At 47.1% G+C, this 24,502-nt stretch overlaps 1 protein-coding gene across 1 annotated transcript in view; it reads left to right on the forward strand.

Moving 5' to 3' along the window:
- Window positions 1-17,702, forward strand: part of LOC112116686 (rho guanine nucleotide exchange factor 5-like) — a 19,948-nt gene extending 2,246 nt beyond the window's left edge. Inside the window, exons 2-15 of the mRNA XM_029911664.1 lie at window positions 82-1,517; window positions 3,895-3,946; window positions 4,336-4,400; window positions 4,711-4,973; window positions 6,390-6,550; window positions 7,715-7,867; window positions 10,120-10,249; window positions 11,437-11,511; window positions 14,343-14,432; window positions 14,931-15,085; window positions 15,864-16,025; window positions 16,607-16,677; window positions 17,127-17,231; window positions 17,548-17,702. Of these exons, the coding sequence (XP_029767524.1) occupies window positions 82-1,517; window positions 3,895-3,946; window positions 4,336-4,400; window positions 4,711-4,973; window positions 6,390-6,550; window positions 7,715-7,867; window positions 10,120-10,249; window positions 11,437-11,511; window positions 14,343-14,432; window positions 14,931-15,085; window positions 15,864-16,025; window positions 16,607-16,677; window positions 17,127-17,231; window positions 17,548-17,702 (3,073 nt within the window). The remainder of the gene's footprint in view (window positions 1-81; window positions 1,518-3,894; window positions 3,947-4,335; window positions 4,401-4,710; window positions 4,974-6,389; window positions 6,551-7,714; window positions 7,868-10,119; window positions 10,250-11,436; window positions 11,512-14,342; window positions 14,433-14,930; window positions 15,086-15,863; window positions 16,026-16,606; window positions 16,678-17,126; window positions 17,232-17,547) is intronic.
- Window positions 17,703-24,502: the final 6,800 nt, after the last annotated feature.

Raw genomic sequence — 24,502 nt, forward strand, 5'->3', positions numbered from 1 at the left:
TCTGTCTCCTGCGCCCGGCTCACCCCTGGTTCCTGCACCTGATACCACCCAACTCGCCCACCCTCTGGCTCCTGTTCCCAGCTCGCCCTTGGCACCTGTGCCTGATGCTGACCAGCTCGTCCACCCTCCAGCTCCTGCGCCCGACTCGCCCCCAGCCCTTGTGCCGGATGTCAGCCAGCTTGCCCACTCTTCAGTACCTTTGCCCAGCTCGCCCCTGGCTCCTGCACCTGATGCCATACAGCTCGGCCATCCTCTGACTCCTGTACCAGATGCCGACCAGCTCACCCACCCTCTGGCTCCTGCACCCAGCTCGCCTCTGACTCCTGCACCAGATGCCGATCAGCTCACCCCCCCTCTGGCTCCTGCACCCAGCTCGCCTCTGACTCCTGCACCAGATGCCGATCAGCTCGCCCCCCCTCTGGCTCCTGGCTCGCCCCTGGTTCCTGTGCCTGATGCCACCGAGCCTCCAGCTTCTGCACCTGGCTCGCCCCTGGCTCTTCTGGCTGATGCCTACCAGCTTCTCCAGTCTCAGTCCCTTGTGCCTGACTCCAACCAGCCTTCAGCCCCTGCATCTGATATTGACAAGCCTCTGCCTCCTGTATCTAACTCCACTCCACCTCTAAACTGTGTATCAGATTCTAGTCAGTTACTGGCCACTGCCCCCAATTCCAGCTGCCCTGCCCAGGCTCCAGCCTCTGTGCCTGATGCCGACAGCCTTGCTCACACTCTGGTCCCTGCCCCTGCTGTGGAAGATGGAGAAGAGAACCCCCTCCTAATGCAGATGACCCATGAGGGAGTGTCTGGTGCCCAGTGGGATCCTGTCATCTCACCTACACCAGACGTGGTGGACACCAGTGACTCAGGGGCCACTTCATTGGCCGAGAGCTCAGATTTTCCCACTTTGGAGAATGAGGCACCCATGGGCCACTCTGACAGAAGCCCTAAAGCAATGGGTCAGCACCTGGCTACACACTGTGGAAAGTCCACACCTGACTACACCTCCAGGCCCTCCCTGGGAGGGTGGGGAACATCCACAGACTCTCAGAGTAGAAATTCAGCACAGCCACCCCCACTACTAGCTTTCTCCAACCCAATCCACTTCCTGCAGTTCAGCCCTCCATCGCCACCAGCCATTAGAACACTATACCGACAGGATGCAGTCTTCGAGGAGCCCCAGTGGAACCAGGCACAGGCAGGCCCCACCAGCGTGGATACGAGGAACACAACAGCCCCTGCAGTGATGATAGAGAAAGCAGAGGGCGCTAGGACATGCAAGCAAAAGATGGAAGGGCAGGGAGAACTGCTTCACCTTGCGGCCCAGGTGAAAGAGGTGGCCGTCAAACATGCACCCTTGGAGAAGGCATCAAGTTGGCCAGATAAAGTCATCAGGGTGGACATGAAGGAGCTGGGACTCAATTCAGGGAGTCAGGAGAACGCAATCAAACGCCGAGCAAAAAGCAAAGACTGGCACCGGCAGGGCCTGAGGAAGATGTCAGTACTGTCAGACAATTTACAAGGTGAGACCCCTCTCCTCCTAAGATACCAAATCTCAGCATAAAGCAAATGATGGAGGAGTGAGGGAGTGAAAATAGCTATAGCCAGAGAATAGCTAGAGACCCACTTCCAAAACTATCCACACACAGCTTTGCCAAAGCCCCTCTATCCTGCCCTGCAGTCCCCTTGCTATTCCAGTCCCGGGCTCCCCTCATAGCTCTGCTAATGCCCCTCAGTCCTGCCCTGTGGAAATATACCCCCTTGTCACTAAAATTGAGCTGTATTATTGGGGTTTCCAGAGATAAAAAAAGCTATTACATCAAGTGAGGCCTGCCTGTTTGCCTGCTTTGGACCGCTATCCCAATCACCATTCTCCAGACTGACCAATACTAATAACAGCTACCAACAGCACACCCAGCTCCCATTTCACTATATTAGTCCCTCCTCAACTACTTGCCCAGCATCTCTTCTCACCACCTTCCCCGCCTGCTCCTCCAGCCTCCCTTCTCTCCTGCCTTGCCTACCCACTGAGCCCCCATGGGCTACACAGCATTTTGGAGCAAGCTTCCCAGCGCTGGCCAACAGACTTGGGTTAACAGGGCTCACGCTAGGGCTCTAAAAATAGCTGTATAGATTGCTCTGAAGTTGTGGCTTGGGCTGGAGCCCGGGTGCTGAAGCTTAGGGAGATAGGGTGGGCTTCAGAGCCCACCCCATAACTTTAAAGCTCTGTCTACACAGCTATTTTTAGAGCACAGGCTAGCAGTGCTCCTGCTCATGTCTGCTGACCTGGGCTTGGAGGCTCACTCCAAAATGCTGTGTAGGAGCACTCTGTCCTTATTCAGAGTTCTAGTCCTTTTCCTCAGCCATGCAGTGGTCCCACTAGTACTAATCTTTTCACAGTAAGCGATTCGCCTTTGAAGGGTAGAGGCCTCTGCTGCCACCCCAAGGCTGTTCCATGTCTGCAGATGAAGTGATAGCCAACTTTCAAGCAATAACAAAAAAGTGCGCACACTTAAAGAATGACAGTGAGATAGATATAAGGCCAGTGAGATTTTGGATCTCCTGGCCTATTTGGTGCCACCTCTTTAGTGCCAGACTTGAGAGCTGTTCAGTTTGATTCAGAAACCTTCAGGTCCCATTCTGATCCCATGCTACCCTTGGAGAAATATTTATACGATTTGAAGAGAAACCAGTTACTGCATCAGAATGCTAATCTATCAGATCCAGTGTCCTGTCTTTGGTGGAAGCCAATGATGAATTCTTTAGACAAAGGCATAAATCCCCCACAATGCACCTAGCCAATATTGTACTTAGTGTGTACGTGGGAGGATGAGATCTCTATGCCCTTTATCAATACAGATATTGAGCTGGATGAAATTAGTGACACTTTTGGCATATTTTTGCCTCGACTCCTTTTATGTTTTTTCACACTGCATAAATATTGGCATTTTGGGATACTGGAAGTGTTTTTACATTGAAGCCACTTTGGTTCAAAATATTGCACTTATACATTTTTGGCCCCAAAGTGGAAGAAGTTAGTGATAATAGTGGTCCCCTTCCTGGGCTCTGTTCTCATCCCTGCCACCAGCTGGTCTTAATAATCCTTTGCCACATATATAGTTCTTTCCTCAGCTTTAGTTAGGCCTCTCCCAACACCCTCCATCAAAGGAGGTAAATATTTCCCCCATTCTACAAACGGAACCCTGCTTCAGAGAAAGAGAGAGTGACTTCCCAAAGGTCACCAGTGACTTAGTGTCAGTATCAGAATCACAACGAACCCAGCTCTGACATCTAGTCCCATGCCTAATTTACTAGACCACAGTGCTCCCAACACATATGTATAGGGTGATTTTCAGAGGTGTTGAGTACTTACAACTGTGAAGTAAATCGGAGCTTTGGGGTCTGAACATCTCCAAGAATAAGGCTCAGATTTTCAGAAATGACTTTGGGTGCCTCAGGTGGTGGGTGCCCAACTTGAGGCACTTTAAAGGGCCCCCGATTTCTAGAAAATGCTGAGCAAGCCACCCACACCCTGAAAATCAGGCCTCTTTCAGGCACGTCAAATTGGGCACCAAAGTCCTTGTCACTTTTGAAAATGCAGGCCTCTTCCCATTTGGTGGCTTGGAAAGATGTGTGTATGAAAGACAAGAATTATTGTCTAAATGATGGGTACGAAGTGTTAAGTAAGTGCCAAGTATTGTTAAAGCCATGAAGCTGTAAAGCCCGAAAAAAAACCTCAGGAGGGCACTGGTCCCAGTCCCAGGCTACCGCCTCTACATAGGGTTTAGGATGTGATTTCCGCATTGCATCATGTCCTTACAGTTGGCTACTTGGAATCTCTCTCACGAGTGCTTGCTGTCTTATTGGCAGAAAATGGGATAACTTCTCTTGTCCTTTCAGAGGAGGGAGCACACAAGGACCAGCCAACCAGCTTAGACACAGTTATACTTCGGTGAGTCTCCCATTTGCTTCTAATCCCTTCCACCTGAGGTACAGAGGCCCAGAACTTTCCAGTGATTCCTTAGCAACCCAAGAGACAGACAACAGAGCAAAATGCTCTCTGAGATAATGCCTAAGCTTCATCCCAGGCTGCCCATGCAATGGGATCCCCTTCCCCAAGGGGCAAGAGGGGAATTCGTGTCCCTTTACTTCTGAATATCCATCATCCTGACAACGGTCCTTTGCAGTAGAAATAAGGAATGCAGACTTTGAACTTGATGGAGAGAGAAGTCCCAGCTGTTCCAGATTAATTACTGAGATCTGGATAAGCTACATCCAGTTCAGCAGTTCTTATTTTCTCCTGTCTCCTTGCTCCCCAAACCTTCTCCTCTCCCCGGACAGGGAGAAGAAATCTGCAGACACACTGGATAATTTCAAGCGCCGACACTCCAAACTGATCAACTCCTGTAAGTACCTCTCATCTAAGAGCTCTAGAAAACCCCAGCCATTATCCCCCCTGTGGAGAGCTGCTACAGTGAAATTAGGTGGGAGTATCAGCGAGAGAGTATAGAGAGGGCCATGTAACCATCAGCATGCAAAGTGATTAGAGATGTGGAGAGCTATGCTGGTGATAGGTGCATTATAAACACTATAGGCTCTGACATGTCCATTTGTCTTAGACTGATAGTATTGAAACCGTAATGGAGCCCTCTCCACACAGGGAGTTCAGTAGTCACTGCTTTCGAATGAATCTGAATTGCTGGCCTCTCTCCACAGCAAGGTTACTCTATCAGGAATACAGCGATGTGGCTCTGAACAAGGCAATCCAGAGCCAGAAGAGAGTGGATTCTTTGGCAGAGGACTTCGAACTGAGCTCTCCAAGCTCCCCAAGGTTACGGAGGAAAGTGCTGTCTTCGCAGGACTCGTATCTTCAACGACTGTCAGTCTCGTCCAACGCGTCCCTCTGGCAGGACATCCCCATGATCCGAGGAAGCAGAATGCTGCTGAACATGTCCCGAGATGATCAGAAACTGCAGGAGGTAATGGATGGATGCTATAGGCAGAGGGATGGGGATTGGCCAGGTGGGACAGCATAGATGGATGGACAAATCAGAGAGCATGAATGCATGATACAGGAATGCAGATGGGTGAAGAGGAAGAGAAATTATCAGCAATGTGTATCCAGGTTAAAGGGAAGCTTGGTACCTGTGATTATGAGTGAATTGAACCCAGCATAGTAAGGGAAAGGCATGCAAGGGTAAGGAATGCAGTTATGGATCCCAGCAGTACATGTTATGAAAGCAAATTTGGAGGAATTAAGAAGCCGTGTGGAGCAAGGTACAATAGGAGGAAGCATTAGGGACATAAGCCTGGAAGGGACCTCCTGAGTCCAGTCCCCTGCTACTAAAATAGACCAAGAGTGGAAGAAGCTGGAGGACCCTAAAAGACTACATTAATCAAGGCCTGGACTATAATTCCTCTGAAAAAGAATGCAAGGATCAAAAGTTGGCCATTGTGTGCGAAAGAGGCTGTGAGGGAACTGGAGGACACGGAGCACGCAGATTCAGAGAAATGGGGTGGGAAGGACAAGGGGAATCAAGATGAACTGAAGTGGAAGCAGTGGGGCAAGAGGATCTAGGGAAGGAGGAGAAAATGAGGACTTGGGGGAAATTTGAGGACCCTGATGGAGAAATAAAAGGTAGAACTGAGGAGATCAGACAACTTGTGAGAAATGGCAATGGAGGGGGGGGCGGGGTGCTAAATAAAGAGAAGTCCAGGAAGGATGAATCTCTGGAGAAAGAATAGGACACAGGAGGTGTTGTGATTATTTCTGTAAAACAAACAAACAAAAAAAAAAGGGGCAAAAAATAGATACTACAGTTCCAAGTCAAAGTTGATGAATAGCTTCAAATCGCACCATAAGCTTGTCCTTCCATCCCAACAAATGGACAGATGAAGAAAGAATAGACATGGGGTTCTCAAACTGGGGGTTGTGACCTCTCCGGGGGGGTCATGAGATTATTGCATGGGGGGGTCGCCAGCTGTCAGCCTCCACCACCAACCCCCGCTTCACCTCCAGCATTTATAATAGTGTCAAATATTTTTTAAAAGTGTTTTTAATTTATAAGGGGGATCACACTCAGCAGCTTGCTGTGTGAAAGGAGTCACCAATACAGAAGTTTGAGAACCACTGGAATAGACTGATGTCCCCATCTATCTCTGCCAGCCTGCCTAGCCCCAGACCTCTCACCATCATTAAAGCACCATCTCTTTATATTACCTGGTTAGAGAGAGCTTGGCTTTTTTTTCCATTAGGAAGCAGCAGCTACACACCACCTACACTGGAAGCCAGGAAGGTTCCTGACCTTTGCCCCTTCATTGTCCTTCAGTGCCACCTCGTTTACATCCCTCACAGACATGCCTGCTACGTTGACACTATGTCCCTTCCTCTACAGGCCAAGTTCGAGTTGATCATGTCAGAGGCCTCATACTTGCGCAGTTTAAATGTGGCAGTGGATCACTTCCAGCGCTCATCAGAACTCCAGGCACTCCTCACCAATCAGGAGCGCAAGTGGCTTTTCTCCCGCCTGCAGGAAGTGCGTGATGTCAGTGCCAGGTGAGTCCAGGTCCTTCACTTCAGAGACCACCAGCGTCTGGGCTGTATCTGCACTTCACAAGGATGGAAAACAAAGATCAGACCAGTCAATAGCCCTCTCACCCCTACTCCACGTGTCCATTCAGTCCTGGGACACACATCCCTTCTTCAGAGGAACATCTACCCTACCTTGGAACAAACCTCTTTCCTTCTTTGTGTGAGAGAGAGTAAGTCAGGTAGTCTTGTTCATTCAGTGTGGTGCATTTAGAAATGGTGGCACATTTGTACAAACAGAAAATAGCAGGAGAACAAAGAATCTAAAATGCCACCAACAAGACCACAGGCCCCACCAAACCTGGCCTGAACCAAACGAGAATTACCAGGAAGGAGACTTTGGCCCAAATCTAGCACCAAGCAGACATAACCCAGAACCCATCATCCACCTGACCCAATTTAAGAAAACTAGAGCCACTATCTGGCAGATCTCAACCTGGCTCAATCCAGCACCAGCCATAAGCCTGAACCAGAACCAGTGCCACCACATGCCAGACATTTTGGTTGGTGTACATTCTGTATCCCAGAGCCTTTATTTTTCTCCTGTAAGGCTTGACTGATTGCATGTCCTTTGGTTCTCTACCACTTTTTCCATTTCCACTACAGGGCTGGGTTGTTTTTGTTTTAAACTCTCAGATCCTTGTGACTGTGCCTTAAGCAGCAGTAAACTGGACTTCACAGCAGCTGAAATCCCTTTTGCCTTAATGATGATGTATTTTGGTATTCCTCAGCTTTCTTTCACACTGGAAACCAAACCACCACCACCAAACCTCTGCTATCCCCCCAAAGTGGAGAGGAACCTTGTGATTAGTATATGGGCCTTACATGTAGCACAGCAAGGGAAGGAGACAGGTGACTGATAGAGACAAAAGGACCTTTTCACTTTGCTTGTACTCTCCAGTCTGTCTGTATCCATCTGCTGTCTCTTGTCTTATAGTCAGAGTTTTAGCTCCTTGAGGTAGGCACCATCTTTTTGTTCTGTGTTTGTACAACGTTGAGCACCATGGGGTCCTGGCCTATGACTGTGGTTCCTAGGTGCTATGGTAATGCAAATAATAAATAATAACAGTAACCACAGCACATTAGTAACAGTGTTTCTCTCCTTTTATGGCGACATATGGGGCATTACAGTTTCCTCTTCGAGCTGGAGGAGAAGTTTGAGGAGAACATGTTCAACTTCAACGTGTGTGACGTGGCTCTGAGACATGCCCCTGCATTCCGCAAGGTGTATCTACCATACGTGACAAATCAGACCTACCAGGAGCAGATTTTCCAGAAGCTAGTGTAAGAATACTGCTTTGTTCCCGTCTCACCCTCTGCTCTCCTTGCCGCACCTCATAAGTGCCCTTTATCAGCCAGGATAGAGCTAAGCAGTTGCAGGTTGCCCCCCAGGTAGTCATGCCCCGTCTACAAGCGTGGGTGTATGAGAGCGGTCGGAGGCTTCCATCAGTGTTACAGAAACCATCCATTGGGAGGGCAGGGCTGGGAAGCTCCAGGCTCCTCTGGTTTAACAGCCATGGGAAGGGAAAGACTAATCAGCATTTGATTCTACCAAGTATCAGAGCCCCTTGTTGGAGAAGGCAGAAACAAGTAATTGCAGGTTCATGCCACCCCATCCTACTGGAGGAGGCAGATACGACTGGCTGGATGATTCAGTTCAGATTGGCTGTGGAGGGTAGAGTGGAGCAGCTAATGCCCCAGTGCCACAACACCCCCTGCAGGAGAGAACAAATCAGAGCTGTAGGTCACTTCGATACTGACCCTTTATTGGGAGGGACCCCAACACGGAATGAAGCTGCCTTAGTAACAACTCTCCCACTGCTATGTCCATACAAGAACCCAGTCCTCACAGAAGCTGCACACATACTGCCTCCCTTCTTCTCCTAGGGAAGGGCACCACCTAACGGAGCCATCCCTTGTACTCCCTCTCACTGCCACCTAATACTGAGGGAGGCTGCCTTGGTACTGATCCCTCCCTTCCGCCCACCAGGGAAGTCTCAATTCCAAACAGAGAGGGCCTCCAGGATGCTGCCTGTGCTCTAGGGAAAGGAGGTGGGAGGAGCACACAGGCATTGCCTCTGCCTCTAGGGAAGTGCCCTAACCCGTTGAGGGGGAAATTGGAATGTGGCTATTCCCTCTGTAGGGAGGAGTCTCCCTGTTCCAAAGGGCTCTGTCTCACCAGGGAACAGCTTCTCTTGCCCACTGGAAAAGGGAGTGAACAAGGAAGTGGTAAAGTTTGCAGATGATACAAAATTGTTCAAGATAGTTAAGTCCAAAGCTGACTGGGAAGAGTTTCCAAGGGAGCTCACCAAACTGGGTGACTGGGCAACAAAATGGCAGATGACATTCAACATTGACAAGTGCAAAGTAATTCACAACGGAACATATTATCCCAACTACACATATATAATGATGGGTTCTAAATTTGCTGTTACCACTCAAGATCGATTTTTGGACTCACCATGGATAGCTCTCTGAAAACTTCAGCTCAGTGTGCAGCAGCAGTCAAAACGGCTGACAATGTTAGGAACTATTAAGAAAGGAAGAGAAAACAAGACAATCTCATAATGCCACTATATACATCTATGGTTCACCCACACCTTCAATACTGAGTTCAGTTCTGGTCACCCCATCTCAAAAAGGATATAGTGGAAGTGAAAAAGGTTCAGAGAAGGACAACAAAGATTATTAAGGGTATGGAACAGCTTCCATACAAAGAGAGACTAAACAGATTAGGGCTGATCAGTTTAGAAAAGAGAAGTATAAGGGGGATATGATAAGTCTGTAAAATCATGAATGGTGTGGGAAAAGTGAATAGAGAAATGTTATTTACCCTTTTCCACAATATAACAACTAGGGATCAGCTGATGAAATTAATGGTCAGCAAATTTAATATAAACAAGAGAAAGTACTTTTACACACCACACACAGCTAACCTGTGGAACTCATTGCCATGGCATGTTGTGAGGGCCAAAAGAATAACTGGGTTTAAAAAAGAATTAGAAAAGTTCATGGAGGACAGATCCATCAAGTGGTATTAGCCAAGATGGTCAGGGATGTAACTCCATGCTTGGAGCAACCTAAACCTCTGACCACCAGAAGCCAGGAGGGGAAGACGGGGTGGATCACTCCAGCTGCCCTATTCTGTATACACACCCTACAGCTCTTGTACGGGCCACTGCCAGAGACAGGATACCGGGCCTGTTGGACCACTGGTCTGACCCAATATGGCCGTTCATCTGATGAAGGAAGTAGGTCCCTATGATGCTACCTCAATATTACTTTCTCACTGCTACCCTGCTGAGAGACCCAGTTCCCAAAGGGCCAGCCTGCACTCTACCTCTTCCCCAGCAGAAGGGTTCAACTCCATTGAGAGAGAGAGATTGTTTCTCCCCCAGGGAAAGAGCCAGTTCCAAGGTAATGGGGGCTCTGCTGCTTGGTCGTATCAGACTGTGATCCTGCCCCTCCCCTTGTGGAAGGCACCATCACTTTGTTATTCTGTACAACTCCTAGATTTCTCTCTCTCTCTCTGGCAGGACCAGGAATGCAAAGTTCCAGCAAGTCCTGGAGAAACTGGAAAGTGCCACTGTGTGCCAGCGCCTCTCCCTCAAATCCTTCCTCATTCTCCCCTTCCAACGCATCACCCGACTCAAACTCCTCCTACAGGTAAACAGCGCTGTGGTCGGAGGACCCACAGTCCCCGGCCCATATTATCAACTCCTCCCTCACAGCACACTAAGGCCTGGTCTACACTAACCCCCCAATTCGAACTAAGGTACGCAACTTCAGCTACGTGAATAACGTAGCTGAAGTCGACGTACCTTAGTTCGAACTTACCGCGGTCCAGACGCGGCAGGCAGGCTCCCCCATCGACTCCGCGTACTCCTCGCGCCGAGCAGGATTACCGGAGTCGACGGCGAGCACTTCTGGGTTCGATTTATCGCGTCCAGACAAGACGCGATAAATCGAACCCAGAAGTTCGATTGCCTGCCGCCGAACCAGCGCGTAAGTATAGACAAGCCCTCAGACACAGGTCACTGCACAGGAATCCTGTCCAAGGCCAGACAGGGAAAGAAACAGGAGCTGAGGGGAACAGGAGAGAAGTTTGCCTGTTCAATGGCCTGCATAGCATGGTTGTGATAATCTTTGATAGTTGCTCTGACACCAATGCTGGCTATGTTATAGATGCTTACAGGCTCCCCTTCTAGAGTTTAGGAGTTTTTAATCCTAGAATCATAGAATATCAGGGTTGGAAGGGACCTCAGGAGGTCATCTAGTCCAACCCCCTGCTCAAAGCAGGACCAATCCCCAGACAGATTTTTGCCCCAGATTCCTAAATGGCCCCCTCAAGGATTGAACGCACAACCCTGGGTTTAGCAGGCCAATGCTCAAACCACTGAGCTATCCCTCCCCCCCCACCCCCAAACTTTAAAAATACCTTGAACTGCACTTGGAAGCAAACAGGAGCCAATGTAATGTGCTCAATGTGCCTTACTGTTGGACAGACAGAAAGAAGTATTGAACAAATAAGAACCATGTTGTTGTACCTAGGCTGTTTTGTGCCATGACTAGTGTTCATTTCCCCCCTACAGAAGTTATTGCATGTGATATTCGAGTCTAGTAGTACACTTGCAAAGACAGGAGCTGCATGCAGATTCCTGTGCTCGCTGGTTATCCTGATCCCCTCACGCTCCCCTCCTGTCCTGGCCCTCTGCCCATTTCTCCCTTGCCACTGCTCATCCTGTTGTCTCCCTACACCTGCCTCCCCCATATCCACATGCCCATCTCTTTTGTCCTTGGGAGTCCATTCTCTCAGCCTCCGTTCTGAGACACTTTTTGCGGTTGTTCTGCAGAATATATTGAAGAGAACCCCGCCCGAGTCGGATGAAGAAGTGCAGGCCACACAGGCTTATGATGCACTGGAGAAGGTAAGGAGCACCAGCCCATTCTCCACTAGCAGTGTTATTACCAACCTGCCAGTGCTGCTTTAGGCAGTGAACCAAACAGCTGCAGGGACTCCCACAGCATGGGACTCCCATCAGGATCAGACTGAAATGCTCACATGATCTTACTTCTCATGTGCTAGTGCCACATGCTCTTGAAGTGTAAGCAGGGAGCCAAGGGCAAGAGCAGGGGCTGTTGGGCACTGATGATGTCACACTACTTTCTTTAGTTTTCACTCTAGGCATTCTCTCTCATGTGCTGATTGGCTGTTCATTCCCTTTGTCTTTCATTTAACTCAATGGGTTTAAACAGAAACCTCCATCACAGTTCTGGGCAATTGCACCTGTATTTCCCCCTTGTGGTTCCAGCCAGGGCACCCACTCAGGCTTCCAGCTCCCCAGCCATCAGGTCTCTCAGGTAGAGACCCACGGCTCACTCCCTCCTGACCATGGTTTTGCTGGGCTGCACAGTTCCCTGCCTGTAATGAGTTCCCCTGCAAGTCAGACTGCCTCAGCAGGCCTGCTTTGCTTTCTCTTCAGAGGCTATAAACAGCCTAATTGCCCACAGTTACAAGCTACCACACAGTCCTTTCTAAACAAGCACATTTCTTAAGGTGAAAGCATTACAGAGAAAACGTTAAAAACACTAAAGGAACATACCCCACATTGTAAAAAGCTTACCAGAGCTTTCCCCCCACTTCCCCCTGCCAACTTCAACTGGGGCTGATCAGTCCTTCAAACCCCACCAAGGGGTCTTCCTGTGGTTACAAGTTAATAACTGTTAAATTCACGAGGGAGCTTGTTCTGAACTATAAGTCCCTCCTTTTTGCAGCTTGGAGTTTTGATCTGCCTATTCCAAGAATAGGTAATCAGCAGACAATGCGTTTCTCCTTATGGCAGAAGGTTGGGTCCAGAGGTGGGAATTTGCATTTACCTCCTCCCAAGTATTTCCTAGAAAACCCACTCAACTTTGTTTGTCCCAAAGGTTCCTTCTTGTCTGGCATATTGTTTAAAGCTTTGAAGCTTATAACACTTCTCAGGGTTTATGGGGGTCACATCTTCCCCCTAGAAAAGTTACATACAATTCTACAATAATACATAAACTTTGCATCTTTAATGCAACAAACTCCAAAGCTACTTCATTCAATAAGGTTTTTCAAGGATATTGCAAGAAACTACCATATCTGTCCCACCGCGCCCGCTCTCCTCCCCCCCATATCATGACACTCACATACCACTTGCACAATCATCAATCTGTATGCTGTATCCCTTTCCCCTACCCTGTGTCTATTTAGACTGAAGCTCTCGGGGGCAGGACTGTTTACTACTTTGTGTTGGTACCGTGCCTGGCACAATGGGATACCATTCTTGGTTGGTCACTATGCACTAAGATAAACAGGGCAATAATTTGAGTTCCTTGAGGAATCGTGATGCCACCCCCATCGTTGCAGGTATTCTCCACCCCTGCAACCGCTCAGATTATTTTTTGGACATGGTGTGCATGCCCTCCTATCCAATCTCACCCCTGCTCAAGTCTCATAGAACTGAGTCTCCCACAGCAGAGCAGCTATAGAGCATAGGAATTTGGGACTGTTGGGTGCGGGCAAGAATGTCACACACTGAATCCTAAACCTTGCAGCAAAGTGGGTCCTAGATTGTACTTGAGCTAGTCCTGCCCATTAGAGTGTTGCTCCCTTCTTCTGTAAATCCACCTTGCCATGCACTATTAGCAGCTGCTGGGTTTCAACCACATTAGACAGCTCTATATTTAAGGCTAAAGAACATCCTCCTCGTGTGGGGATAGGGAACAGATTTAGTGGAGCAGGAGGTGGGTCAGGACCATGCAAAGGTGGAGTCTGTGGTTAAGTATTATCTAATAAACCCCCAGCTTCCTGTATGCTTGAGATACTGCCTGTAGTAAGTATTGCTCCCAAATGACCAGTGACTTGCCCCAATTCCCAACAGGCAACAGTATTTTGATGCATCTACTGCTCCCCAGAGATCCTGGTATTATTGTAGCACCCAGTAGCCCTTTGGGCCAGGTGCTGTGCAAACACAGGACAAATAGACATACTCTAAGCTATTTGGGGCTGGAACGAAGTATAAGACAAGAGACAACAGATGGGAGCACAAGGAAACAATAGCATGCTAGGCTGTGATCTTAATATTCCAGCAGCCTAACCATTGTTGAGTTTCTTGTAGGCATCACCAGCAAAGGAGGGACTTGAAGGTGGATAATGAACTAGTTCTGCAAATGTTTACAGGAGTGCCACCCAAGCCTAAAGGTGTTTGTTTGAAAATTTAACAAGTGGGTAGTGGAGGCGGACAGCCAATCGGAGGCAGGAGTTGACCCTTTGATACTGAATGATAGGTAGTATCATGATGCTAGCTAGGGTGGGGAGAGGCTGTGAAAGGCTTTTAATGTGGAAGACAAGTACCTTAGGTCTGATGTGCTACAGAAGGGAGAGCCAGTACAGCGAGGCAGAGTGAGGGGTGTCATGGTCAAAGCAACAGGCGAGGAGAGTGCTCTTTGCAGCAACATCCTTAACAGCTCTGAGCAGGACAAGACTGGATTTGTCAAAACCAGACATAAGGAGGTTGCAGTAACTGAGACATGATGACAGCACTCCTCGCTCAGAGCAGAACTCAATATCAGGGACTAAACCTCCACAGTGAGTAAAACTGTTTGGCCGAGAAAGCACAGCATCCATCCGCTCTTTGGAAAATAAGGTTCTGGGAGAAAGAACCCTGAGGGTTGTGCCATCTACATCTACTCTATCCGCTCCCAACAACCTCTTCCTCCTTCCCCTCTGCAGCTCATAAAGGACTGCAACGAAAATGTCCAGCGCATGAAGAGCACTGAGGAGTTGATCTACCTAAGACAAAAGATTGATTTTGAGTGCAAGGTGAGAACCCACCCGCTCCGATTTCTACTTTAGTCCTACCTACTACCCTGACCCAACACCACTAACTCATCACTGCACAGTCAGTCTGCCGTGTCCCACCCCACCCTGTATTTTCCAATACCTGAGGAGCACTGGTGAACTAATACGGAGCACACAGAAAATAGAGTTGCAGTACAAGGTGAGACACTCCCCTCGGGTTGCTCAGTAACCTGACCCCCCTTGTACATCAGCCCAGCACCTCACCCCTGTACAAGGAGGGGAGCAAGAGCTGATTCTGGTGTCTACTCCCCTGCATTATGCCAGGGATGACAAGTTTTGAATCTACCCAATTCATCTACCTCATCCTGGAGCTGGAAGAAGCGGATTCAGGTCACAACTTGCCCACCTACAACAGGGGCTATGAGAGCAACCTCACCTTCTGCCTTCAACAAGGGGTTCCAGCCCTAATGCACCAACTTCCATGGGTATCTGATCATGGCATTCTTCCCTGTCTCACAGATATTCCCACTGGTCTCGCAGTCTAGGCGGCTGGTGAAGTGTGGTGAGCTGATGACGTTGGACTACAACACTCTGAGCCCCAAGTGGAAAGTCACCACCCGCCCCATATACCTGCACCTCTTCAATGACTGCCTGCTCCTGTCCCGGCCCAGGGAGTGAGTCTCCCAGACTGCACCTCTCACTGACCTCTATAATCGCGGGTCCAGAAAGGGGTGGGGATGTTGGTGAGGCAGCGTCCCTTCCCCCTCAGATTCCAGCCAGCAGATGGCAACCTTTATTGGCTAGACTGCTCAGTTTAGCACTCTCACATCTCATGAACAGCCTGCAAGCTTCATCATGCAGTACCTTCACTTCCAAACTCTTAATTATAGCATTCTTATGTCGTTCTATGTATCTTCCTCCCCTTTGCACCTAACCCCCTTTATACTTCACAGCATAACTTAGTTCAGTCTAGTTTTGTTCAAGGCTAACGCATTTCTCCCTCAGCCTGTTTTAGCTTAAGGACTGTATGGATGACCAGAGAACCAGTGGGAATATGGCATGACAAGAACTTGAAACCTGAGTAGTTGAGGGAAAGGGATTCTTTAGTCCAGACTCTTTTTTTTTAAAGTTGTAAAATATTTAACCAGCATCTGATGAACACTTGTGAGAAAAATGGTCTGAGACAGATTCAAACAATCCTGTCCCTTCCATTGAGGGCTAAGAAAAATCCTGTTCCAATTCTCTGGTCCTCCAAGAAGACCTCTAGCAAAGGCAGAGAAGATGAGACTTTATATGTTTAAGGTGGAACTCCCCCCCCCCACACACACACCCCTTTTAAACCTTCTTGACCTATCAAAGCAGCAAGAAAGAGCCCAAACCCCAATGTTTTATCCTGTGTACGTCACTTTTAAACCTAACACAGTTTTTCTAATTCCCCCTCTTTCCCTTTAGGGGTGGGCGCTTTGTCGTGTTTGATCATGCTGCATTTTCAGATGTACGTGGGGAGAAGTGTGAGATGAAGCTGCACGGGGCAAACAAAAATCTTTTCCGCCTTTTTCTCCTTAAGAACAACCAGGGGAAAAGAGTGGAATTCCTCTTTCGTACAGAGACACAGTAAGAGCCAGACATTATTCCCACTGAATCCTAACACCACTACATATACATATGGTTGCAGCTGCCAAAACCCTGTGCCTCTCTCAGCTGCCTAAATGCCCAACATCCCCTGCTGCTTCTGAGACCCAGAGGACACTCTCTTACAATGAAGTTGCAAGCCTCCCACCACACTTTCCAATTATCCCAACACGCTGTCATCTTGACCCCTTAATCCCATCCACTGAGCCATCTTTCTCCGCCCCGTCCTGTACCCTTGTCCTGTTCCATACCCTCTTCTCAGTTACCCCATTGAACAACTACCCAGGCAGATATCTCAAGCTCCTAACACCGTGTCTGGGATATCAACCCCCAAAATGGGGAAAATCATTTTTTCAACCCCTTTCTCTTCCCTTCTTCATTTAGCCCCAGATTCTCACTAATCCTTCACTTTCCCCATTTAGCATTCTCTTTCACTTCCCCAAGAGGTGGTGGCAGGCACTTCTTTTCTCCAATCCCTCCCTACACAAACACCGCCCCCACCCTCAATATCCCTGGCTGCTCCACTCTTATCTCTCCAGCATCTGTATTTTGGTATTTTCCAGCAGTGAGAAGCTGCGGTGGATCTCCGCTCTGGCGCCACCACGAGGAGAACCAGATCTCTTAGAAAACCCTGGTGAGACTGCTCAGGCGCTGCAGGCATGGGTGGGAGGACTTGCCTAGGGGGCAGAGTTGTGTCCCAGTGAGGAGGAAGATATAAGGGTAACATGGACGTAGGAGTGAATCTGAAGAGGAGCATTCACCCTCCCCTTTACTTATTTTACAAATGTCAAACTTGACTCGTTTTTTCCCCCCTCATCTCCAGACGATGTCCCTCAGTCTCTATCTTCCCCATCCCCTCCACAGCTTCAGACACTCATCACAGGTGTCACCCCTAACACGAGCGCTCTTCCATCTCCCCACTTTTCAGATGCTGGGCCTCACCCTAAAGGTGTCTCCCTCATCCCTCAGGTGTTGTGCCCAACCCTCATGTTCTTCCTTCCTTGGGGAGAATGCGGTACCCAACACTTGCAATCCCTCTCACTCCTCCAGCCTGCTCACGCTCTTCACCCCTCTCTCTCTCAGACTCACCTCAGGTTCAGTGCATACGGACATACAAAGCTCGGGAGAATGACGAGCTGGCTCTGGAGAAAGCAGATATCATCATGGTCATGCAGAACAGCAACGACGGTGAGTGGAACAAGCGGTGATCTTCTTGGAGAAGGGTGAAAACTGAGTCATCTCTTTGATGACAGGGCCATTAGGCTATATAAGGGATGGAGAGGGAAGCTTTCTTCTCAGAACGTATCTTGCCTGCCTATTATCTGGGGTCTCAATTAGACCATTAAACAAATAGACCATGTGGCTTGAAGGTTGCAAGGGGATCTCTTTTTGGCTGGTGTCTTGTTCTAGCTTGCTCAGTTAGGATGGGGCTTTTTTGGGGTGGGAAAAGGGAAATCTCAGCCAGTTTGTCCCATGTTCTCTGTGTCTGCCTCCACCCCTGCAGGCTGGATGGAAGGAGTGAAACTCTCAGATGGAGAGAGAGGCTGGTTTCCCTCAGAGCATGTGGAAATAATCTCCAGCAAACACGCACGCCAGATGAACCTGAAGGAGGAACAGCGTGTGAAGAATGCCAAACAGCAGGTCTTCTGCAAGAAATAGGATTCTCCACTTCCTGTTGCACCCTGTACAGTCTCTCTGGTATGGAGAAACCTGACTTAAGAAACCCTCTCTCTACCACATTCTGGAAGAAACAACTCTGCAGAAATAAAAAATGAGCACTTAGTACTGTCAGACAAAGTGCTTCTACTAAAGAAAGCAGGAATTCAGCCAGGAGTAAATATATTCACTTCTACTGCCTCTGTAGTCATGGTGAGACCAAGGAAGGAAAAGAAGCTGCATATATTGCTTGCTTTGTAGTAGTAGGGAGGGAACATAAGAGAGCAGAGGACTGGGACTCAGGACTCTTGGAAATCTGTGCCTGATTTTGCCACTGACAAGATGTGTGACCCTGGGCAAGTCACTTCAGAACTCTGCCTCAGTTTCCCCATCTGTAAAACGGGGATAATACTTACCTACCTCACGGGATGTTGTGAGGCTAAATTCATTCATATTTGTAAAGCGCTTTGAGTTCCTGAGAAGAAAGGCACTATAGACATGTAAAGCACACTGTTGTTAAGGTTGAGAAGAGCTTTTCATTTCAACCTCTTCTTAGGGTTCTTTAAGTGGTTTTAATTTCCACATATTTTCATTTAAGATAATATATAATGGGCCAAATTTTCTGTTGATGTAAGTGGGTACAATTTCATTAACTTCAAAGGCGTTCCGCACTTTTATACCAGCTCAGTTTAACCCAGAGTCTCAGCAAAAGATAAGTTTTAGATAGTATGAGAAAAATCCATTAGAGTTAGGTGAGCATGGGGAAAGAAATTTTTCCCTCTAAAATGTTTTTCAGACCTTCTTTTGGAAAACTTTTCAAAAACGATTAGTGATTTTTGGGTGCTCAACCTGAGATACTTTGAAGGAGCCTGATTTTCAGGAAGTTCTGGTCACCTGCCTTTGGAAAACAGTGTCCCATAATCACTAGTCACTTTTGAAACTCTTGACCAAGGTTATGTTTTACATGTTGGCATACGCTCTGTACTTAAATTTAGTTGTTCTTGAATGGCAGGAAAGTGGAACTGCACTGCGTATGCCTAATCTATTATAGCAGATGTGATGCAACATGCAACATTTTGCACAATTATAAACTATAAACTATAGATATTTTTAAGCAAAACATGTAACTGCAGTTTGTTAAGGTTCCATTTCTGTGCAAAGTCATCAGGTTTTAAGTGCAGCTTATGTGCAGAATCTATCCACTGGAGAACACTGCTTCAAACTGTAAAATATTTTTTCTTCTGTATTAAACAAAGGAGATTTTTGCCTGTAATTATGCTAAGACAACATCAAGATTGAGAATTTAAACACAGCAAAGTACGAAAGCAACACATGTAACCTTCTTGCTTCTAATGTATTTGAAGAATTATTGACCTTTGTATCTCTGGATCTTTGTAATATCCTTTTGATTTCCCTGGCATAGTTTGTTCCAGTCTATTTATGCCAGTCATTTGAACTGGATTTACATTTTTTTTTTTTTTAATTTTTTTTTTTTTTTAAGATTTTTTTTTTTTGACCTAATAAACTTATGCACTTCTCCAGTTAGGATATACCAGTTTACCTGTTCCGTTGCAGTTAGCTTATCTTTTCATAGGAACATAAGCTCTGTGCCTGTAACAGTTGCCAACATTTGAACACTCCCCTCACCCCCAAAAACTAATTTTTCATATACGACTACCCTCCCACATCATTTCAGCTGGATATGACTTAGCTTTTTTCCTCTGCATTGACATCTTTCTTCACTTCTACAGCAGCCATGGCATAGAACATTATGTGGTGTAGTTAGAATAAGATGACTGCCCCTGTAACCTCCATACCACATGCATCATCTGTCACCAGTATACCAAGGTGACCTGGGAGGATGACCTATTGAGAGAGGATATTTAGTATACACCATACTGATACTGAAGGACAAGATGGTTATGATGTTCTGCTAGCCATTCAAAAGACTGGTCCACAGACTGTACAGTGCCTCCTTAGACAGAACTAAAACTGATCCTAGGTCCACTTTTAACAGCTGAAATCAGTGCTTGGAAAGGGGGTAAAGGGGAGTCCTAACTTCAAACCAAAGGTAATGACAGACTAACAAAGGTAATCCTCAGCCACCCACCTAAACTTCTATGATAGTCCCAATACAAGATTCCAAACTACATGCCATGCATACATGGTACAAATGAAATAATCTGGGACAAACTCATGGTTGTCATGAGTTCCTGAGTCACCTTTACGGCGTGAAGTTACTCAAGAGAATAAGCCTGCATGAAAACTCTCAAGTCAGTGAGGCAGTCTGAGATTCAGTCATGCAGCTATTTCAACTTTAACCTTGTCCCAGGAATGCAAAGTTATCAAGTCTGTTTCTGAGGGGGGAAGGTTGTAGGAACATAGGAATTGTCATGTGAGATCAGACCCATGATCCATCTAGTGCAGTACCCTGTCTGACAGTGATTAGTACCAGATACTTCAGAGAAAGATACAAGAAACCCTGCAAGAAGAAACTTTGAAACAAATCTATCCATAGGACAGTTCATTTGTTACCTCTAGCAGGTAAAGACTGGCATAAACCTCTAAGCATGAGGCTTACCCCTTCTAAAAAAATAAAGTTTAAAAAAATTTCACAATTGAAACTCTGATGTTCTCATTAACTATATAAATCCCAATCCTGGATGTATTTTTTTTTTGGTAGCCTGCTAAACTCAGTCTCAGTTCTATTGTAGCATTGAGTTCTGTAGGCTTACTATGCACTGGATTAAAGAGTGTTTCCTTTTATCTATATTAAATTTACTGCCCTTCAAATTGGTTGAATATTCCCTTGTTCTCGTATTAGGAGAGATTGGGCACTTGTGTGTATTGTTCAATTTCTACACCAATTGGTTTTGTTCATCTAAAATCAGTTGCAGACTATTACAGCTTCTTTCCTAACCATCTCTCAGCACATGCACACACACACACACACAAAAAATCTGTAGAGGTGCTAACACAAAGCTTGCTGTATCATTCAGCCCAGTCTTAGTATAGAAGCAGTCAGGGCCTCATCCACAAGCAAATGATGGATAGTGATCATTTGATTCATCATCAAGTTTGCATTGAACAACATGAACAGAAAGGGCAGGGTCACGGCCAGCCAGTTCCCTATCATACTGAGGAATGATCTCAAACAATACTAGTGAGACATATGGGCAACCTGGATCTATGAGAAAGCCTCAGCCCACCCTGCCTTCCCATGTTCATCAATAGGAATCAGAGACCCCAATCACCAATGAGCCTACATCACCCTCTCATCATGTAGCTCCTTACTGATCCCTCACGGTCCCTAGGGTGGGTAAGGATCTAGACTTCCCTAGTAGAGTATAAGGGTATCACAGACCTTTTGCCACCATGCTGAGGACAAGTTGGCATTTCTATAAATTGAAACAGAGGCCACTTTTTCAGGGCTCTCCTTTTATCTCCACCACCCCAATCCATATACAAAGAAACAACCAATTCAATTAAACATCCCAGCCAACACAATAAACCATTCCACCTACTGCCACATACACTAAAAGAGTCTAGTTACACACAACTGAATACAGTATTCCAGGTGTGGTTGTCTCAGTACTAGAGAAACAGAGCGCAGGTAGTAGTGGAATTCAAAAAAATAACGAGGAGTCTAGTGGCACCTTAAAGACTAACAGATTTATTTGGGCATAAGCTTTTGTGGGTAAAAAGCCCCACTTCTTCAGATGCATGGAGTGAAAATTACAGATGTAGGCATAAATATACTGACACACGAAGAAAAGGGAATTACCTTACAAGTGGAGAACCAGTGCTGACAGGGCCAACCCAATCAGGGTGGATGTGGTCCACTCCCAATAATTGATGAGGAGGTGTCAATACCAAGAGAAGGAAAATTGCTTTTGTAGTGAGCCAGCCACTCCCAGTCCCTATTCAAGCCCAAATTAATGGGCTTAAATTTGCAAATGAATTGTAGCTCTGCAGTTTCTCTTTGAAGTCTGTTTTTGAAGGGTTTTTTTGTTGAAGTATGGCTACTTTTAAATCTGTTATAGAATGATAGAATGTCCAGGGAGATTGAAGTGCTCTCCTACTGGCTTTTGTATGTTACCATTCCTGATGTCTGATTTGTGTCCATTTATTCTTTTACGTAGAGACTGTCCAGTTTGGCCAATGTACATGGCAGAGGGTCATTGCTGGCACATGATGGCATATATCACATTAGTAGATGTGCAGGTGAATGAGCCGCTGATGGTGTGGCTGATGTGGTTGGGTCCTCTGATGGTGTCGCTAGAGTAGATACGGGGACAGAGTAGGCAATGAGGTTTCTTACAGGGATTGGTTCATGGGTTAGTGTTTCTGTGGTGTGGTGTGTAGCTGCTGTTGAGTATTTGCTTCAGGTTGGGGGGGCTGTCTGTAAGTGAGGACTGGCCTGCCTCCCAAGGTCTGTGAGAGTGAGATCATTTTCCAGGATAGGTTGTAGATAGTTGATGATGTGCTGGAGAGGTTTTAGCTGGGGGCTGCACGTGATGGCCAGTGGTGTTCTGTTATTTTCCTTGTTGGGCCGGTCCTGTAGAAGGTGACTTCTGGGTACCCGTCTCGCTCTGTCAATCTGTTTCCTCACTTCCCGAGGTGGGTATTGTAGTTTTAAGAATGCTTGATAAAGATCTTGTAGGTGTTTGTCTCTGTCTGAGGGATTAGAGCAAATTCGGTTGTATCTTAGGGCTTGGCTGTAGACAATGGATCGTGTGATGTGGTCTGGATGAAAGCTGAAGGCATGTAGGTAAGTATAGCGGTCAGAAGGTTTCCATTATAGGGTGGTGTTTATGTGACCATCACTTATTTGCACTGTAGTGTCCAGGAAGTGGATCTCTTGTGTGGACTGGTCCAGGCTGAGGTTGATGGTGGGGTGGAAATTGTTGAAATCCAGGTGGAATTCTTCAAGGGCCTCCTTCCTGTGGGTCCATATGATGAAGATGTCATCAATGTAGTGCAAGTAGAGGAGGGGCGCTAGGGGACGAGAGCTGGGGAAGCGTTGTTCTAAGTCAGCCATAAAAATGTTGGCATACTGTGGGGCCATGCGGGTACCCATAGCAGTGCCGCTGACTTGAAGTTGTCCCCAAATCTGAAATGGTTGTGGGTGAGGACAAAGTCACAAAGTTCAGCCACCAGGTATGGTGTGGCCTCATCAGGGATATTGTTCCTGACAGCTTGTAGTCCATCCTCATGAGGAATATTGGTGTAAAGAGCTTCTACATCCTGGTGGTCAGGATGGTGTTTTCAGGAAGATCACCAATGCATTGTAGTTTCCTCAGGAAGTCCATGGTGTCTCGAATATAGCTAGGAGTGCTGGTAGCATAGGGTCTGAGGAGAGAGTCCAAATAGCCAGATAATCCTGCTGTAAGAGTGCTAATGCCTGAGATGATGGGGTGTCCAGGGTTTCCAGGTTTATGGATCTTGAGTAGCAGATAGAATACCCCTGGTCGGGGCTCTAGGGGTATGTCTGAGTAGATTTGTTCCTATGCTATATCAGGGAGTTTCTTGAGCAGATGGTATAGTTTCTTTTGGTACTCCTCAGTGGGATGGGAGGATAGTGGCCTGTAGAATGTGGTGTCGGAGAGTTGCCTGGCAGCGTCCTGTTCATATTCTGACCTGTTCATGATGACTACAGCACCTCCTTTGTCAGCCCCTTTAATTATAATGTCAGAGTTGTTTCTGAGGCTGTGGATGGCATTGCGTTCTGCATGGCTGAGGTTATGGGGCAAGCAATGCTGTTTGTTCACAATTTCAGCCTGTGCACATCTGTGGAAGCACTCTATGTAGAAGTCCAGTCTGTCATTTCGACCATCAGGAGGAGTCCACGCAGAATTCTTCTTCTTGTAGTGTTGGTAGGATGGTTCCTGTGGGTCAATGAACTGTTCAGTGGTGTGTTGAAAATATTCCTTGAGTCGGAGGCGGCGAAAGTAGGTCTTCCAGATCACCGCAGAACTGTATCATGTTTGTGAGGGTGGTAGGGCAGAAAGAGAGTCCCTGAGATCTGGCAGAAAAGTCTGTCCTGATAAGTGTGTGGTTGGATAGATTAACAATATTGTTGGGTGAGTTAAGGGTACCACTGTTGTAGCCCCTTGTGGCATGTAGGAGTTTAGATAGTTTACTGTCCTTTTTCCTCTGTAGAGAAGTAAAGTGTGCATTGTAAATGGCTTGTCTCCTTTTTGTAAAGTCCAGCCACGTGGAAGTTTGTGTGGAAGGTTGGTTTTGTATGAGAGTCTCCAGTTTTGAGAGCTCATTCTTGATCTTCTCCTGTTTGCTGTACAGGATGCTGATCAGGTGGTTCCTCAGTTTCTTTGAGAGTGTGTTGCACAATCTCTCACCATAGTCAGTATAGTATGTCGATTGCAATGGATTTTTTACCTTCAGTCCATTTGGTATGATGTCCATCTGTTCACACTTGGAGAGGAAGACGATGTCTGTCTGTATCTGTGCAAGTTTTTTGATGAGGTTGATCAATCATTTGCATTGATTTAAAGATAATCAATGCAAATGAGCAAAGGCCTAGGGAGAGTCACTCTATGAGACGAGATGAAAAATTAAGGCCCTTATCCTGCCATGAGCTCTATGCAGACAGGCCTCTGCGCCCATGTGGAGCACATTGCAAGACTGGGCCTAAAGTCTGTGTTTTTGCTAAAAGACGACAGTAGGGTTGCCAACTTTCTAATCGGATAAAACCAAACCGCTCTGCCCTGCCCTATTCCCCGAGGACCCGCCCCTTCTCCGAGCCCCCACCTCTGCTCACTCCATCTCCCCCCTCCCTCCGT

This window comes from Terrapene carolina, unplaced genomic scaffold (assembly GCF_002925995.2).
Source record: "Terrapene carolina triunguis isolate 2854851 unplaced genomic scaffold, T_m_triunguis-2.0 Scaffold112, whole genome shotgun sequence".
Classification (NCBI taxonomy): domain Eukaryota; kingdom Metazoa; phylum Chordata; order Testudines; family Emydidae; genus Terrapene; species Terrapene triunguis.